The sequence below is a fragment of the Mustelus asterias genome, chromosome 1 (assembly GCF_964213995.1).
Source record: "Mustelus asterias chromosome 1, sMusAst1.hap1.1, whole genome shotgun sequence".
NCBI lineage: Eukaryota > Metazoa > Chordata > Chondrichthyes > Carcharhiniformes > Triakidae > Mustelus > Mustelus asterias.
The window spans coordinates 187,943,292-187,961,364 of NC_135801.1; the positions used below are offsets into that span (position 1 = coordinate 187,943,292).

General features: G+C 47.1%; 1 protein-coding gene across 1 annotated transcript in view; it reads left to right on the forward strand.

Annotated features, from left to right (window-relative positions):
* The window catches only part of LOC144500809 (dedicator of cytokinesis protein 2-like), a 1,379,043-nt gene that overhangs the window by 332,404 nt on the left and 1,028,566 nt on the right, over positions 1–18,073 (forward strand). The window contains exons 16-18 of the mRNA XM_078224279.1: positions 6,509–6,581; positions 10,603–10,706; positions 17,601–17,784. Coding sequence (XP_078080405.1) covers positions 6,509–6,581; positions 10,603–10,706; positions 17,601–17,784 — 361 coding nt within the window. The remainder of the gene's footprint in view (positions 1–6,508; positions 6,582–10,602; positions 10,707–17,600; positions 17,785–18,073) is intronic.

Here is an 18,073-nt window from a genome sequence, read left to right on the forward strand (position 1 = left end):
TATTTGTTGCCCTCCCTCCTTGGCTTTTTTCAGTTAAGAAGCAGGTTCCTAACTGAGTCACGCACAGCATATTGTGTAGCCACAGAGCTTGCTGCACACTCAGCGGGCTGGTATCGCCTTGTGTGCTGCTTCAACTCATTTTCTTTCTGATGTCTAAAAGCTGTGCCTTGTCCACCTGTTCCTCCCCCCATCCCCAGGCTTAGGCCTGGAGTTCAGGCCTTCTCCACAGCCTGTGGCCCCGCTGAATTTCTAACGTCAGGTTGTTCACAGACCTGTCATTTCTCAGACGCAGGCCTGATAATGGGGATGGATATCCAAATCTTACCATAGGTCCGAGAGGCCTTTTTGACCACTATGTCCAGATCACCAACAACCTTTCCTGGTCCCTCCACACTGATGCTATAGTTAAGAAAGTCCACCAATGCCTGTACTTTCTCAGGAGGCTAAGGAAATTCGGCTTGTCCGCTATGACTCGCACCAACTTTTACAGGTGCACCATAGAAAGCATTCTTTCTGGTTGTATCACAACTTGATATGGCTCCTTCTCTGCCCAAGACCACAAGAAACTACAAAGTGTTATGAATATAGCCCAGTCCATTACGCAAACCAGCCTCCCATCATTTAGTCCGTCTACACTTCCCGCTGCCTCGGAAAAGCAGCCAACATAATCAAGGACCCCACGCACTCCGGACATACTCTCTTCCACCTTCTTCCGCCAGGAAAAAGATACAAAAGTTTGAGATTACATACCGACCAACTCAAGTTCATAAGTTCATTAGTTGATAAGGTATAGGAGCAGAATTAGGCCATTCGGCCCATCGACTCTGCTCCGCCATTCGATCATGGCTGATATGCTCCTCATCCCCATTCTCCTGCCTTCTCCCCATAACTCTTTAACCCATTACCAATTAAAAATCTGTCTAACTCCTCCTTAAATTTACTCACTGTCCCGGCATCCACCGCATTTTGGGGTAGCAAATTCCACAGATTCACAACCCTTTGGGAGAAATCGTTTCTCCTCAACCCTGTTTTAAGTTTGCTACCCCTTTTCCTAAGACTATGACTTCTTGTCCTAGAATACCCCACAAGAGGAAGCATCCGCTCCTCGTCTACTTTATCCATACCTTTTATCAAGAACAGCTTCTTCCCTGCTGCCATCAGACTTTTGAACGGACCAACCTCATATTGAGTTGATCTTTCTCTACACGCTCACTGTGACTGTAACACTACATTCTGCACTCTCTCCTTTCCTTCTCTATGAACGGTATGCTTTGTCTGTATAGCGAGCAAGAAACAATACTTTTCACTGTAATACTAATATATGTGACAATAATAAATCAAATCACTGGATGGCATTGCTACTACCTACTATTGAGGGACACTGGAGAATCTCTGACTCTGTTCTATGTTCTGCTGGTCAGGAATGAGGAAACCAATTGCTTCCTTGCTCGCATCCTCCAATCTTAAACCGTCCTAATTAAGATAAGGAACAGCAGCAGGAGTAGGTCAGACGTCTCTTCGAACCTGCTCTGCTATTCAATAAGATCACGACTGATCTTCAACCACAACACTCTTCAACCTGATTCCTATTTCCCGGAGAATTAGAAAGTCTATTGATCTCAGATTTGAGTCTTCTTCACGATTGAACATTCACGTCTCCCGGGGGAGAGAATTCCAAAGATTAATGACTCTCCGGAAGGAGAAATTCCTCCTCATCTCAACGTAACTTGCAATAAAGACCAGCGGATCATTTGCCTTCCTAATTGCTTAGTGTTTCTGCCTGTCAGCTTTTGAATTTTTGTGTTAATTTCGGAAACTGCTTCGATCTGCTTCTGCCAGCCAATCCAACTTCACAAGTACAACGTTTCCTCTCATTGCAGGGAATCTATCGGAGCTCATTGAACATTGTAAAGGGTAGGGAGCTAGAGACTCTCTTTCCTTCTGCTTTGAACCATAGACCCCCTACAGTGCAGAAAGAGGCCATTCGGCCCATCGAGTCTGCACCGACCACAATCCCACCCAGGCCCTATCCCCATATCCCTACATATTTACCTGCTAATCCCTCTAACCCCCATATTTACCCGCTAATCCGTCTAATCTACGCATCCCGGGACACTAAGGGGTAATTTAGCTTAGCCAATCAACCTAACCCGCACATCTTTGGACTGTGGGAGGAAACCGGAGCACCCGGAGGAAACCCACGCAGACACGGGGAGAATGTGCAAACTCCGCACAGACAGTGACCCGAGCCGGGAATCGAAACCAGGTCCCTGGAGCTGTGAAACAGTAGTGCTAACCACTATGCTACCGTGCCTTTCCGTCCACTGTATACATATGACAGAATGATCCATCGCTAGATCTTGTTACCTCCTTGTGCGAGGCAAGTTTTTTTACACAGAGGGTGGTGAATGTCTGGAATGCGCTGCCCAGGGAGGTGGTGGGAGCAGGTACGATAGCGGCATTTAAGGGGCATCTAGACGAATACATGAATAGGATGGGAATGGAAGGATACGGACTCCGCAAGTGCATACAGTCTTAGTTTAGGCAGGCATCGTGATCGGTGCAGGCTTGGAGGACCGAATGGCCTGTTCCTGTGCTGCAGTGTTTAGAGTCATAGAGGTTTACAACATGGAAACAGGCCCTTCGGCCCAACTTGTCCATGCCGCCCTTTTTAAAAAAAAAACCCCGAAGCTAATCCCAATTGCCCGCATTTGGCCCATATCCCTCTATACCCATTGTACCCATGTAACTATCTAAATGCTTTTTAAAAGAAAAAATTGATTCTTGTTCTTTGTTCTTCAGGCCTGATGGGGGAGGTGATGGCCTTGTGGTATTATCGGTAGACTATTTTTCCAGAAACTCAGCTAATGCTCTGGGGACCTGGGTTCGAATCCCGCCACGGCAGATGGTGGAATTTGAATTCAATAAAAAGTATCTAGAATTAAGAATCTACTGATGACCATGAAATGATTGCCGGAAAAACGCACCTGGTTCACGAATGTCCTTTAAGGAAGGAAATCTGCTGTCCTTACCTGGTCTGGCCTACACGTGACTCCAGAGCCACAGCAATGTGGTTGACTCTCAACTGCTGTCTGAAATGGCCACTCAGTTCAAGGGTGGCAAGGAATGGGCAATAAATGCTGGCCAGTCAGCCACGTCCATGTCCCACAAATTAATAAATAAAAACAGGTATAGGAGGCGACATAGATTCACACATGTGGTCCCTTTGGCCGCTACTCTTGAAACAACAACAACTTCCATTTACATAGTGCCTTTAAAATAGAATAAGGATAGGTTAGCATAGGATGTGGGTTCAATCCAGACTGACAGCAGTACTGAGGGAGTGCTGCAGCGTCAGAGGTACTGCCTTGCTCTCTTTCTGCTCAGATATCAAACAGAGGTCCTGTCATCTCTTGCTCTTCTGCCCACGGCACAAAAATCCCCGTGGCATTATTTTTAAGAAGAGCAGCAGAGTTGTTCACCGTGCCCTGCCCAATATTTATTCCACAATCAACATTGAAAGACCAGGTTTATCTGCTCATTAAAATAGAATCCTAGAATCTCTACAGCGCAGATGGAGGCTATTCGGCCCATCGAGCCTGCACCAACTCTCCAACAGAGCATCTTACCCAGGCCCTATTCCCGTAACCCCACATATTTACCCCGCTACTCCTCCCAACCTACACATCTTTGGACACCAAAGGGCAATTTAACATGACCAATCCACCTGACCTGCACACTTTTGGAGTGTGAGGAGAAACCAGAGCACCCGAAAGAAACCCACGCAGACACGGGGACAACATGCAAACCCCACACACTCCGAACCCAAGGCCAGAAGAGAACCCGCATTCCTGGCGCTGTGAGGCAGCAGTGCTAACCACTATGCCACCGTGCCAACCATTGTTGTTGGTGGGAGCTTGCTGTGCACAAATTGGCTGCGGTATTTCCTACATTACAACAGTGACTAAGCTTCAAAAGTGCTTCACTGGCTGTAAAATGCTTGGGGACAGCCAATGGTTATGAAAGGCGCTAGATAAATGCAGGTCTTTATTTTCTCTCAGGAGAGCAAAAGCCTTGTTAAAGTGGTCCCTTTAAGGTGGGGGGAGGGCGGTGGGGGGAAGGGGGGGAGGCAAGATAGGGAGCTGGAGAGGTTCAAATTCGGAATTCCAGAGCTTTGAGCCCAGGTGACCCGGGGGTCAGTTACCAGCGTGAGAGGCTGGGGCAGAGCGCGAGAGAGAGAGAGAGAGCTGCCCTGAGCACGAGAAAGCAGTAGCAAAATCAGGAATGCGCAAGTGGCCAGAATTGGAGGCGTGCAGACATATCAGAGGGATGTGAGAACTGGGAGGCTTGGTGGCTCACGGTGACTCACCCTAAAACCAGAAAATCCCGCCCGAGGTAAACGGACCTTTGCATAGTCAGCACTCCCCTCCACCCCCTCCTCCCCCCACCTGCTACGATTCCCGTGGCGGGTGGGACAGGAAAATTCCCCCCCCGCCACCGTGATTCAATTACTGGAGGTGGAGAAAGGATGAGTCCACAGAAAGATGCGAAAGTAAGGATGAGAATTTGAAGGCGTTGCTGAATCAGGGGTCAATCAGGCAGCGAGCACGGTGGAGATGGACCAATGGGACTTGGTGCCAGTTAGGTTACAGCCTACTGAGCTTTGGATGAGGTTAAGTCTATGGAGGCTGCAAGATAGCATGCCAGCCAGGATTGCCTTGGAATGAATAATTTGGAATGAAAAAAGAGATGGATGATGCGGATGAGATGAGGCAGGAGCACTGGCGTGTATGTGCTCGATTTGCTGATGGAACAGACAATGATTTTTGATTTGATTTATTATTGTCACATGTATTAACGTACAGTGAAAAGTATGGTTTCTTGCGCGCTCTCCAGACAAAGCATACCGTTCATAGAGAAGGAAAGGAGAGAGTGCAGAATGTAGTGTTACAGTCACAGCTAGAGTGTAGAGAAAGATCAGCTGAATGCGAAGTAGGTCCATTCAAAAGTCTGATGGCAGCAGGGAAGAAGCTGTTCTCGAGTTGGTTGGGACGTGACCTCAGACTTTTGTATCTTTTCCCCAAGGAAGAAGGTGGAAGAGAGAATGTCCGGGGTGCATGGGGTCCTTAATTATGCTGGCTGCTTTGCCGAGGCAGTGGGAAGTGTAGACAGAGTCAATGGATGGGATCAGACCCTCATCTCGGGGTAGAATAGGACTCCAATTCTATGGATACAGGGTCAAATGGTTTATTTTAAGAATCATAGATTCTTGTTGGGGAAGAATATCAAGGGATTTGCAACTAAAGGCAGGTAAGTGAAGCTACAGTCCAGATTAGCCACAATCGAATTGAATGACAAAGCAGGATTAATGAGCTGAATTCTCTACTTCTGTTCCAATATTTTAGTGTAGAGATGCTAATGCATTTATTTTAATGTTGTTAAGGCTTTCTATTAAATAGGGACAAAGGAATTACATGCAGACTTGCTAAGCAATCGCACATTAATATTCATACATGAATTTGAGGCCTGATCTTCCCTTCCCTTCACAAACTTCAAGCTACAAGACTCATTAAACGTCACCCATCACTGTGTGTCTCTGACTTGTAGCCACTCTTCTCATTTTTCAGACTCGATCATGTTGCATGGTATTCTGGTGTCCAGATACTTATAGCGGAAGTTCAAATCTTTCATAGAATCATAGAATCCCAACAGTGCAGAAGGAGGTCATTCAGCCCATTGGGTCTGCACCAACTCTCTGACAGAATTTCTGACCCAGACTCCCCCTCCATCCCATCCCCGTAACTCCATGCATTTACCCCACTAATCCCCCGAAGCTACATATTTTTGAACACAATGGGTCAATGTAGCATGGCCAATACACCCAACCTGCACATCTTTGGACTGTGGAAGGAGAGCAGAGCACCCGGAGGAAACCCATGCAGACACGGGGAGAATGTGCACAATTCACACAGACAAGCTCCACACAGACAGTCAGCCAAGGCCGGAGTCGCACCTGGGTCCCTGGTGCTTTGAGGCAGCAGTGTTAACCACCATGCCAGTGCGCCGTAATATGCCACCATAATCTAAAATTCTTGCCAGCCCCTTCAGCAAACTTTATACCGGTCATTTCCGCTCTGACCCTGCTAGGTTTTGGACATTGCTAAGTAAATAGGTGGCACAGAGGCACAATGGTTAGCACTGCTGCCTCACAGCACCAGGGACCCGAGTTCGATTCCAGCTTTGGGTCACTGTCTGTGTGGAGTCTGCACGTTCTCCCTGTGTCTGTATGGGTTTCCACTGGGTGCGCCAGTTTCCTCCCACAGTCTGAAAGACATGCTGGTTAGGTGCGTTGGCCATGCTAAATTCTCCCTCAGTGTACCCTAACAGGTGCCGGAGTGTGACAACTCGGGAATTTTCACAGTAACTTTATTGCAGTGTTAATGTAAGCCTACTTGTGACACGAATAAATAAACCTTTTAAACCTTTAAGTTTTGATTAATGTTCCCAGGTTGCAATTGCCATTGAAGATGTTCAGAGGACCCACCTACGCTTCACGTTCAAGCACAGATCATCGGCTGAATGTGAGTACACTCCAACACTGCCGAATGCCTCTGACGAGTGACTGCCGATTTCCTTAAAACCCGGAACTTGTTCCAAATTTTCTGAAGGACTCGTTTGAGCAGAGGGAGGTTTTGAACTCCAAGCGCTGAATGTCACCTCATCTTAAGGGGAGGTGCTGGTGCAGTGATGTTGTCACTGGGCTAGTAATCCAGACACACAGGATACTGCTTTGAGGGCCTGGGTTCGAATCTCACCATGGCTGATGGTGAAATTTGAATTCAATAAAAATCTAAAAGTCTTCTGAGGTCCATTGTCAATTCTCATAAAAAGCCATCTGGTTCACTAATGTCCTTTAAGGAAGGAAATCTGCTGTCCTTACCTGGTCTGGTCGACATGTGACTCCAGAGCCACAGCAATGTGGTTGACTCTTTAAAAAAACAAAGCCCTCTGAAATTACCTAGCAAACCACTCAGTTCAAGGGTAATTAGGGACGGGCAATAAATGCTGGCCCAGCCAGTGACACCCACATCCCATGAAAGAATAAAAATATTTCAAGTCTCCCTGTGATCCTGGCACTCGGAAGTCTCAGCCCCTTTAAGTTTTAACATCCAGTTTGTCTCGCTGTGGTTTCCGGTCCCTCCCTCAGTTGGCATCCATATTTGCTGTAAGGTCACCACAAACAAGTTCAAATGAGGCCTGACCAAAGAAAAAGCTTTGGCCCTTTACCTATTGCCATTGGGCAGGCAGGGCAGTGGCCCCGTTCCCCCACCTGCCTGATGTGCTACAGAATTGTAACAGGGTCCCTGCGTTCAGTATGTTGAACGGCGCTTTTCACAGCCTGAACAGATCCCAAAGCATTTTGAAACCTGTGAAGAACGTTTGATGTATAGTTGCTCTGTTGTGACATAGCAAAAACAGCAACCAATTTACACACAGCAAGATCCCACAAATAGTAGGGGGGAATAAATGAACAATTCAACCTCTTTTAGTGATATTTCTTGAAGGATAAATAATGGCCAGGGTGCAGAAGCATGTAAGTAGTTGCAGCTGATCCAGGCCATTGAAACCTTTGAAGATCCCTAACTAGGTAACAGTAGAATCCCTACAGTGCAGAAGGAGGCCATTCGGCCCATCAAGTCTGCACCGACCACAATCCCACCTAGGTCCTATCCCCATAACCCCATGCATTTACTAGCTGGTCTCCCTGACACGAAGGGGCGATTTAGCGTGGCCAATCCACCTAACCCACACATCTTTGGACTGCGGGAGGAAACCGGAGCACCCGGAGGAAACCCATGCAGACACGGGGAGAATGTGCAAACTCCACACAGACAGTGACCCAAGCCGGGAATCGAACCCGGGTCCCTGGAGCTGTGAGGCAACAGTGCTAACCACTATGCCACCGTGCCACTCGGGCACAAATAAGGAAACATGAGTTTGATAGTTTATGAAGCACATTGGCAAGGCCAGCATTTGTTGCCCATCCCCAATTGCCCTTGAACTTCCTGGGCCACTTCAGGCAGCATTTCATAATCAACCATAATACTGAGGTTCTGGAGTCACGTGTCGGCTACGCCAGGTAAGTGCATCGCATTTCCTTGCCTAAAAGGCATGGGTGAACCCGATGGGATTTACTGACAATCACTGATACTTGTCCTGGACACAGTAAGAATTCTCACAACACCAGCTTAAAGTCCAACAGGTTTATTTGGTGGCAAAAGCCACTCGCTTTCGGAGCGCTGCTCCTTCGTCAGGTAACTCCGAAAGCTTTTGCTACCAAATAAACCTGTTGGACTTTAACCTGTTGTTGTGAGACTTCTTTGTGTGTTTACCCCAGTCCAACGCCGGCATCTCCACAACTTGTCCTGGACACGAGGGGGGCAATTCCCCCCCCCCCCACCCCAAAAAAAAATCTAAGTGCCCAATGGGCAGGAAAACAGGAGATTTTCCCGCCCGTTTTTTGGGCGAACTTAGTCGGTTGAATTTCCGGCACGCTATGCTTCATGCGTCCGCCAGGGGATTCACGCCGGTAGTTGGGGGGGTGGGGCCCAATCCCACCCAAGGGAACAAAGAACAAAGAAAATTACAACACAGGAACAGGCCCTTCGGCCCTCCAAACCTGCACCGACCATGCTGCCCGTCTTAACTAAAACCCCCTACCCTTTCTGGGGACCATATCCCTCCATTCCCATCATGTATTTGTCAAGACGCCCCTTAAAAGTCACTACCATATCCGCTTCCACTACCTCCCCCGGCAGCGAGTTCCGGGCATCCATCACCCTGTCTAAAAAACCTGCCTCATACATCTTCTTTAAACCTTTCACCTTAAACCTATGCCCCCTAGTTATTGACTCGTCCACCCTGGGAAAAAGCTTCTGACTATCCATTCTGTCCATGCCTCCCATAATCTTGTAGACTTCTATCAGCTCGCCCCTCAACCTCCGTCATTCCAGTGAGAACAAATCAAGTTTCACCAACCTCTCCTCATAGTCAATGCCCTCCATACCAGGCAACATCCTGGTAAATCTTTTCTGTACCCTCTCCAAAGCCTCCACATCCTTCTGGTAGTGTGGCGACTAGAATTGAACACTATATTCCAAGTGTGGCCTAACTAAGGTTCTATAAAGCTGCAACATGACTTGCCAATTTTTAAACTCAATGCCCCGGCCAATGAAGGCAAGCATGCCTTATGCCTTCTTGACTACCTTCTCCACCTGCATTGCCACTTTCAGTGACCTGTGTATCTGTACACCCAGATCCCTTTGCCTATCAATACTCTTAAGGGTTCTGCCATTTACTGTATATTTCCTATTTGTATTAGACCTTCCCTCACATTTGTCCGGATTAAACTCCATCTGCCATCTCTCTGCCCAAACCTCCAACCGATCTATATCCTGCTGTGTCCTCTGATGGTCCTCATCACTATCTGCAAATTCACCAACCTTTGTGTCATCCGCAAACTTACTAATCAAACCAGTTACATTTTCCTCCAAATCATTTATATATATATATATATTACAAACAGCAAAGGTCCCAGCACTAATCCCTGAGGAACGCAACTTGTCACAGCCCTCCATTCAGAAACACACCCTTCCACTGCTACCCTCTGTCTTCTATGACTGAGCCAGTTCTGTATCCACCTTGCAGCTCACCTCTGATCCCATGCAACTTCACCTTCTGCACCAGTCTTCCATGTGGGACCTTGTCAAAGGCCTTACTGAAGTCCATGTAGACAACATCCACTGCCCTGTCCTCATCAATCATCTTTGTCACTTCCTCGAAAAACACGATCAAGTTTGTGAGACACGACCTCCCCTTCACAAAACCGGTTGGCATCAGCGCACAGAGCGGGCCACTGCACATGTCTTCCCTTTGGCTTCCGCGAGCAGACACGGCTTCCCCAAATCACCGGCTTCCCACTGGCTTCCCCAAACCCGCACCCCGTTAATGGGGCCAGCTTTAATCCCCGCTGGTGGGAGCGGGCTGGGAAACATTACTGAGCCTGGACGATACCATCCCGGGCTCGATAATGACATTGAAATGTGAATTTCGATATGGTAATTAGCCTCACGCTGTCTCCTGGCATGAGGCTGATGACGCCATAAAACATGGCCCAGGAAAGTTGTGATTGGCTGGATGCTGGTCGCGATTCCCGTTACTGCCCTCCTGCCAGTATATCCCGGCCCGCTGCGCTACTCGAGCAGTGCAGTGGGCCAGGAAAATCGTGCCCCATCACTTCAACTGGCTTCACTGATTAATTCAATCTCCATCAGCTGCTGTGGTGAGATTTGAACCCACCACCTCAGAGAATGAGCCTGGACCTCTCAGTTACTAAATCCACTGGCATTGCCACACTGCCGCCATCCCTGTAGAAAATGCTAGGTGGACAAAAATGTACATTGAAAAGGGTAAAATGCTTGAACCTCTGAGAGGAAAAGGTTTGGAACCATTAGCTGAGGAAGGCCAAATACGTTAGAAAAAGTCTAAACACCTGTCATTTTGCCAGACTAAAAGTGCTATCACATTCTTCATGTATTACAGCCAGAGATAAAGGAGAGAAAGTATTTGCCATGGCGTATGTGAAACTAATGAAACCTGATGGAACAACCCTGCGAGATGGAGAGCACGACCTCATCTTGTACAAGGTGAAAATAAATGGCGATGATATTTGAGTTGCTTTGTAATTCCTTTTCAGCTGCTTTTCCTGTTAGCTGCTCCCCGCTCAAAGCCTCCGAACATGAATTGAGTCTTTTATGGCATTCAAAGTGGTGGGGGCGGGGGTGGTGCGGGGATCGGGGTGGTGGGGGGGGGGTATTAAAATAGGAAAGGTGAGATTGTACCTAGAGTGCTGTGTCCAGTTCAGTCTCACTATTTAAGGAGAGGTACACCTGCATTGGAACTAGTTCAGGTAAAAGTTCATCAGTTTGATTCCTAAGGGATGAAGGGATTGTTCTATTAGGAAAGGTTAAGCAGACTTGGTCTATATTCATTGGAGTTAGAGGAATGAAAGGTGATGCTATTGATTCCGAGGGTGTTTGACAGGGTAGATGTTGAGGATTTTTCTTTTCATTCGTTCATGGGACATGGGCATCGTTGGCTGGCCAGCATTTATTGCCCATCCCTAGTTGCCCTTGAGAAGGTGGTGGTGAGCTGCCTTCTTGAATCGCTGCAGTTCATGTTTTACGGGTTGACCCACAATGCCGTTAGGGAGGGAATTCCAGGATTTTGACCCAGCGACTGCAAAGGAACGGCAATATATTTCCAAGTCAGGATGGTGAGTGGCTTGGAGAGGAACTTGCAGGTAGTGGTGTTCCCATCTACCTGTTGCCCTTGTCATTCTAGATCGAAGTGGTTGTGGGTTTGGAAGGTGCTGTCTAAGGATCTTTGGTGAATTGCTGCAGTGCATCTTGTAGATAGTACACACTGCTGCTACTGAGCATCGGTGGCGTAGAGATTGAATGTTTGTAGATGTGGTGCCAATCAAGCGGTATGCTTTGTCCTGGATGGTATCAAGCTTCTTGAGTATTGTTAGAGTTGCACCCATCCAGGGAAATGGGGAGTATTCCATCACACTCCTGACTTGTGCCTTGTAGATGGTGGACAGGCTTTGGGGAGTCAGGAGGTGAGTTACTTGCCGCAGTATTCCTAGCCTCTGACATGCTCTTGTAGCCACTGTGTTTATCCATAGAATCCATAAAATCCCTACAGTACAGTAGGAGGTCATTCAGCCCATCGGGTCTGAACACAATCCCACCCAATCCCTATTCCCATAACCCCACATATTTACCCTGTTAATCCCCTGACACTAGGGTCAATTTAGCATGGCCAATCAACATAACCTGCACTTCTTTGGACCATGGGAGGAAACCGGAGCATCCGGAGGAAACCCATGCAGACATGGGGAGAATGTGCGAACTCCACACAGACAGTGACACGAGGCCGGAATTGAACCTCAGCGCTGTGAGGCAGCAGTGCGAACCACTGTGTCACCGTGCCACCCAACAGTGATTTATGTGGCCAGTCCAGTTGAGCTTCTGGTCAATGGTAACCCCATTGGATGGTGTCATCGTCAGTGCTATTAAAGGGCACTAACTCAGCAATAACCTGCCCTCTTGACACTCAGTTTGGGTTTCTCCAGGGCCACTCTGCTCCTGACCTCATTACAGCCTTGATCAGAAATGGAAAAAAAGAGATGAATTGCAGAAGTGAGGTGCGAGTGACTGCCCTTGACATCAAAGCAGCATTTGACTCAGTGTGGCATCAAGGGCCCCTGGCAAAACTGGAGTCAATGGCAATCAGGAGAAAAATTCGCCACTGGTTGGAGCCATACCTAACACAAAAGAAGATGGTTGTGGTTGTTAGAGGTCAACCATTTCAGTCCTGGGACATCACAGCAGGAGTTCCTCAGGGTAGTGTCCTAGGCCCAACCATCTTCAGCTGCTTCATCAATGACCTTCCCTCCAGGGCGAGATTGCACAATGTTCAGCATCATTCGCGACTCGTCAGATACTGAAGCAGTCCATTTCCAAATGCAGAAAAACCTGGACAATATCCAGCCATGAGCTGATCAGTGGCAAATAATACCACACTAGTGCCTAGAAATGACACCTCCAGCAAGAGAACATCTAACCCCTTGACATTCAATGGCATGATCATCACTGGATCACCCACTATTAAGATCCTGGGAGTTACCACTGATGAGAAACTAAACTGGACTAGCTGTGGCTTCAAGAGGTCAGAGGCTATGAATCTGTGAAGAGTAACTCATCCCTAAATTCCCTAAAGCCTGTCCACCATCTACAAGGAACAAATCAGGAGTGTGATGGAATACTCTCCACTTGCCTGGATGAGTGCAGCTCCAATAACACTCAAGAAGCTTGACACTATCCAGGATAAAGGAATCCATGTGATTGCTACCCCATCCATCACCTTCAACATTTACTTCCTCCACCACCCATGCACAGTACATCTACAAGATGCATTGCACAACTCACCAAGTCTCATTCGACTGCACCTTCCAAACCCATGACCGCTAACATCTTAAAGGACAAGGGCAGAGGGCACATGGGAAAACTACCACCTGCAATTCCCTCCAAGTCACTCACCATTCTGACTTGGAAATATCTCGCTGTTCCTTCACTGTCACTGGGTCAAAAACCTGGAGCTCTGTCCCTCATAGTGAGATGCCTAAACATTACATTCCCCAACAAGTCTCCATATAAAGAAATTTCCCCGAACCTCACCCCTCACTCTCCAGCAATTTTCAGTTGATGACCCCCTGTTACTGGAACTACGACCAAAGGAAATCAACTTTTAGTGCCCTCTCTAACTCGATCTACCAAGATGGCATGGTGGCACAGTGGTTAGCACTGCTGCCTCACAGCACCAAGGATCCGGGTTCACCATTTGAAAACATTTCTTTTAACTTTCTCTTTCATTTGAAATAGTCGCAGAATCTAAATTTTCTCTTCGAAACAGACTCCATCAATGGCACCATGTTGGTGAATCCACACTGTATGCTTTTGGTGGATTTAATCATAGAATAATAGAGACCCTATAGTACAGAAGGAGGCCATTTGGCCCATCGAGTCCGGACCGACCGCAATCTCACACACGCCAGGGACCCAGGTTCAAGTCCGGCCTTGGGTGACTGTCTGTGTGGGGTTTGCACTTTCTCCCCGTGTCTGCGTGGGTTTCCTCCGGGTGCTCCAGTTTCCTCCCACAGTCCGTAAGATGTGCAGGTTAGGTTGATTGGCTTTGCTAAATTGACCCTAGTGTCAAGTAAAAACCTATCGCTTTCAATTGTATTCTAGCAAGAGAAACCACAGTTAATGATTTAAAATGGGGCAAATTTTCCCGTTCCGCCCGCCACGGGAATCGGAGCAGGCGAGGGGGGCGGACCATGGAAAGGTCCGTTGACCTCGGGCGGGATTTTCTGGTTTCGGGGACAAGCGTGGCTGGAAAATCCCGCCTCATGCGTCTGAAAAATCTGGGTTTGCAAATTGAATAGCACTAATCGATGTTTGACAACTTTTGAAATCCTTCACCGTTTAATAGATGATAAAAGTGTCCAACATCCCATCTATTCAGAAGTGTTGTTTTAATTGTTCATCATATTAGCATTAACAAGCATTTAAGAATAAAATAGTGATCTAATAATATCTTGTAGGCTAATACAATGATTGTGTATCACATTACGATTGTCCAACCGCCGTAATTCATGCTTATTTAGCTTATATATAGCAGAAACCTGAAATAATGAGCGGGGGAGAATATATCTCCAGGAACAGATTGTCCTCTGTTCACTTCTAATGGAGAATCACCAGACCTAAGCAGCATTCATTAATTTTTGGTCAAATTGATGACAGGCCACTCCACTCAGGCATATCCAATAATGCAAGGGCTGACCCAAGTATGTGTGATCAATCTTTTTTCTATGCCCTTCAGTCAGGAAAGGTGCAAAAGGGATGAAGTTAACTGTTAAACCCTACAAGGAAGAATGATCATGGTCGTGGGATCTTCAATTAGGAGATGTACTGCCAGGCCTGGGGGGGAAGTTACTCATTGCAATTGCTCCGAGCTCCCAATTAGAGATGTTGAATTGCTAAACTCCCTGGGCTGCTTGTGACTGCAAGGATTTAGTTTGGCGGTGCATGTTTAAATAAGCACATTGAATTATGTTTATACTGCAGCAGCCTTTAAAATAAAGAAGGAAAGGGGAAAAACGTTAATGAAGACACAGTAGTTAAATTGAACGATGTGCACAAGACTGGAAGATATAAGTTCCAGAGGTTATCCACTCAAGATCAGGCAGATTATGGAAATTCCAAGAGAAAGTGGGTTGATTTAGAGCCAATTTTTTTTAATGATTCATGGGACATGGGCGTCGCTGGCTGGCTAGTATTTATTGCTCATTCCTAGTTGCCCAAGGGCAGTATACTGAAGCAGCTGATAAATGGCAAGTAACGGTCACACCTCACAAGTGCCAGGCAATCCTCAACAAGAGAGAACCTAACTATCTCCCCATGACATTCAATGGCATGACCATCGCTGAATCCCCTACTACCAACATCCTGGGGGTTACCATTGAGCAGAAACTGAACTGGACGAGCCATATAAATACTGTGGCTACAAGAGCAGGTCAGAGACTGGGAATTCTGCAGCAGGTAACTCATGAGTCATGACTCCCAAGCAAGTGGATCAGTTGTCCCCACGATTGCAACCAACCAGGAAGTGCCACTGAAATAATAATGTTCAGATGTCCACCATCTACAAGGCACAAGCCAGGAGTGTGATGGAATACTGTCCACTTGCCTGGATGAGTTCAGCTCCAACAACACTCAAGAAGCTTAACACCATCCAAGGCAGCCTGCTTGACTGGTACCGCATCAACCTTAGATATTCACTTCCTCCTCCAATGAAGCATGGTGACAGTGGTGTGTACTATCTACATGATGCACAGCAGCATATCTCGCAGACAGCACCTTTGAAACCCTTGTGCTCTGCCATCTAGAAGGATAAGAGCAGTAGATGCAGGGGAATACCATCACATGGAAGTTCCCCTCCAAGCACACACCATCCTGACTTGGAGAATGGAATGGAGTCATTTACAGAAGTAGGGTGTGAGGAGGGTAGTTAATGTTTTATAACATTTATAACACCTATCCTTTTTATCTCTCTGCTTCCCTGTCTCCGTTTTAAGATGAAATGGTGGATTAGCAACTGAGTGCTAAATATTTTCTTTCTCATCCAACTGAATGGCCACTAATTGAAGATTTACATGGTTATTTACCCAAGCAAGTGGATCAGTTGTCCCCACGATTGCAACCAACCAGGAAGTGCCACTGAAATAATAATGTTCAGATGATCAGATAACACCGGTGGAGTGAGAAACAGAGTTATTACGATGACCTTTCATCAGAAAGGTTACATTCTCCCTGGAAAGACAGAGAATGAGGGGAGATCTAATAGAGGTGTACAAGATTATGAAGGGGATAGATAGGGTGAACGGTGGGAAGCTTTTTCCCAGATCAGAAGTGACGTTCACGAGGGGTCACGGGCTCAAGGTGAGAGGGGCGAAGTATAACTCAGATATCAGAGGGACGTTTTTTACACAGAGGGTGGTGGGGGCCTGGAATGCGCTGCCAAGTAGGGTGGTGGAGGCAGGCACGCTGACATCGTTTAAGACTTACCTGGATCGTCACATGAGCAGCCTGAGAATGGAGGGATACAAACGATTGGTCTAGTTGGACCAAGGAGCGGCACAGGCTTGGAGGGCCGAAGGGCCTGTTTCCTGTGCTGTACTGTTCTTTGTTCTTTGTTCTTTGGACTGGGCACGTTTACTGAAGACCCGTTATACCTAATCAAATTCAGAAGAATTCACTTAGCTGTGAAGGTTAATAAAGACAGAAAGTTGGACTGTATCACATGTAGGCCAGACCGGGTAAGGACGACAGATTTTCTTCCCTAAAGGATATCAGTGAATCCAGATGGGTTTTTACAACAATTGCCAATAGTTTCATGGTCATCACTAGATTTCTAATTCCAGATTTTTATTAAATTCAAATTTCACCAACTGCCATGGTGGGCTGTGAACCCGGGACCCCAGAGCACTACCCTGGGTCTCCAGCTTACTAATCCAGCAGCAATACCACTACGCCACCACCCCTCAAGATTGAGCTAGAATCTATGCTAATTTTTCTGAGATCCAGGATGCTGTGTGATTGCCAAAGGGGACAACATGCTTTCTCCCACATCAGCGATACTGCTCACCTCGGACTTTACATTTATCCACAAGTGTTGTGAAATATCTCAGTGGGATATCTGTCAACATCCATGGGGTTACCATTGACCAGAAACTCAACTGGACTCACCACATAAACACAGTGGCTGCAAGAGCAGGTCAGATGCTGGGAATACTGCGGTGAGTAACTCACCTCCTGACTCCCCAAAGCCTGACCACCACCTACAAGGCACAAGTCAGGAGTGCAATGGAATACTCCCCGCTTGCCTGGATGGGTGCAGCTCCAACAACACTCAAGAAGCTTCACACCATCCAGGACAAAGCAGCCCGTTTGATTGGAACCACATCTACAAACATTCAATCCCACCATCACCGACGCTCAGTAGCAGCAGTGTGTACCATCTACAAGATGCACTGCAGAAATTTACCAAAGTTCCTTAGGCACCACCTTCCAAACCCACGACCACTTCCATCTAGAAGGACAAGGGCAGCAAATGCATGGGAACACCACCACCTGCAGGTTCCCCGCCAAGCCACTCAACATCCTGACTTGGAAATGTATCACCATTCCTTCTGGGTCAAAATCCTGGAATTTCCTCCCTATTGTGGGTCAATAGCTGGACTGCAGCTATTCAAGAAGGCAGCTCACCATCACCTTCTCAAGGGCAACCAGGGATGGGCAATAAATGCTGGCCTAGCCAGCGACGCCCATGTCTCATGCATAAATGAATTAATTCTTTAAAATCTGAAATGTTACTTGTGTTGCTAACTGTCCTCTTTGACCCTCCAACTGCAGGGTGATAGCAGGAAACTTGAAGATGCCAACATCTACCTAAATAACCTTTCCAGCAAACAGATGGCTGAACAGAAGCTCAATCTGGGTTCTTCATTCAGAAGCAGCAGTGGCGGACACCCCATATGCTCCAGGGACAACTTCCAGATTTCCACGCTTGTCTGTTCGACCAAGCTCACACAGAACGGTAACACTTTATAAAACACTGCTTTCGCCTCTTGAATATTGCGTCCAACTTGTGACATTGCACTTTAGGGAAGGATGTCAAGGATTCAGAGAGGGTGAAGAAAAGATTGATGAGAATGTTTCCAAGGATGAGGAACTTCAGTTCTGTGGATAGGTTGAAGATGCTTTGTTTGTTCTCCTCAGAAAGGAAGGTGGTGATGGTCTGGAATGCGCTGCCTGGGAGGGTGATGGAGGTGGGTTGCCTCACATCCTTTATAAAGTATCTGGATGAGCACTTGGCATATCACAAC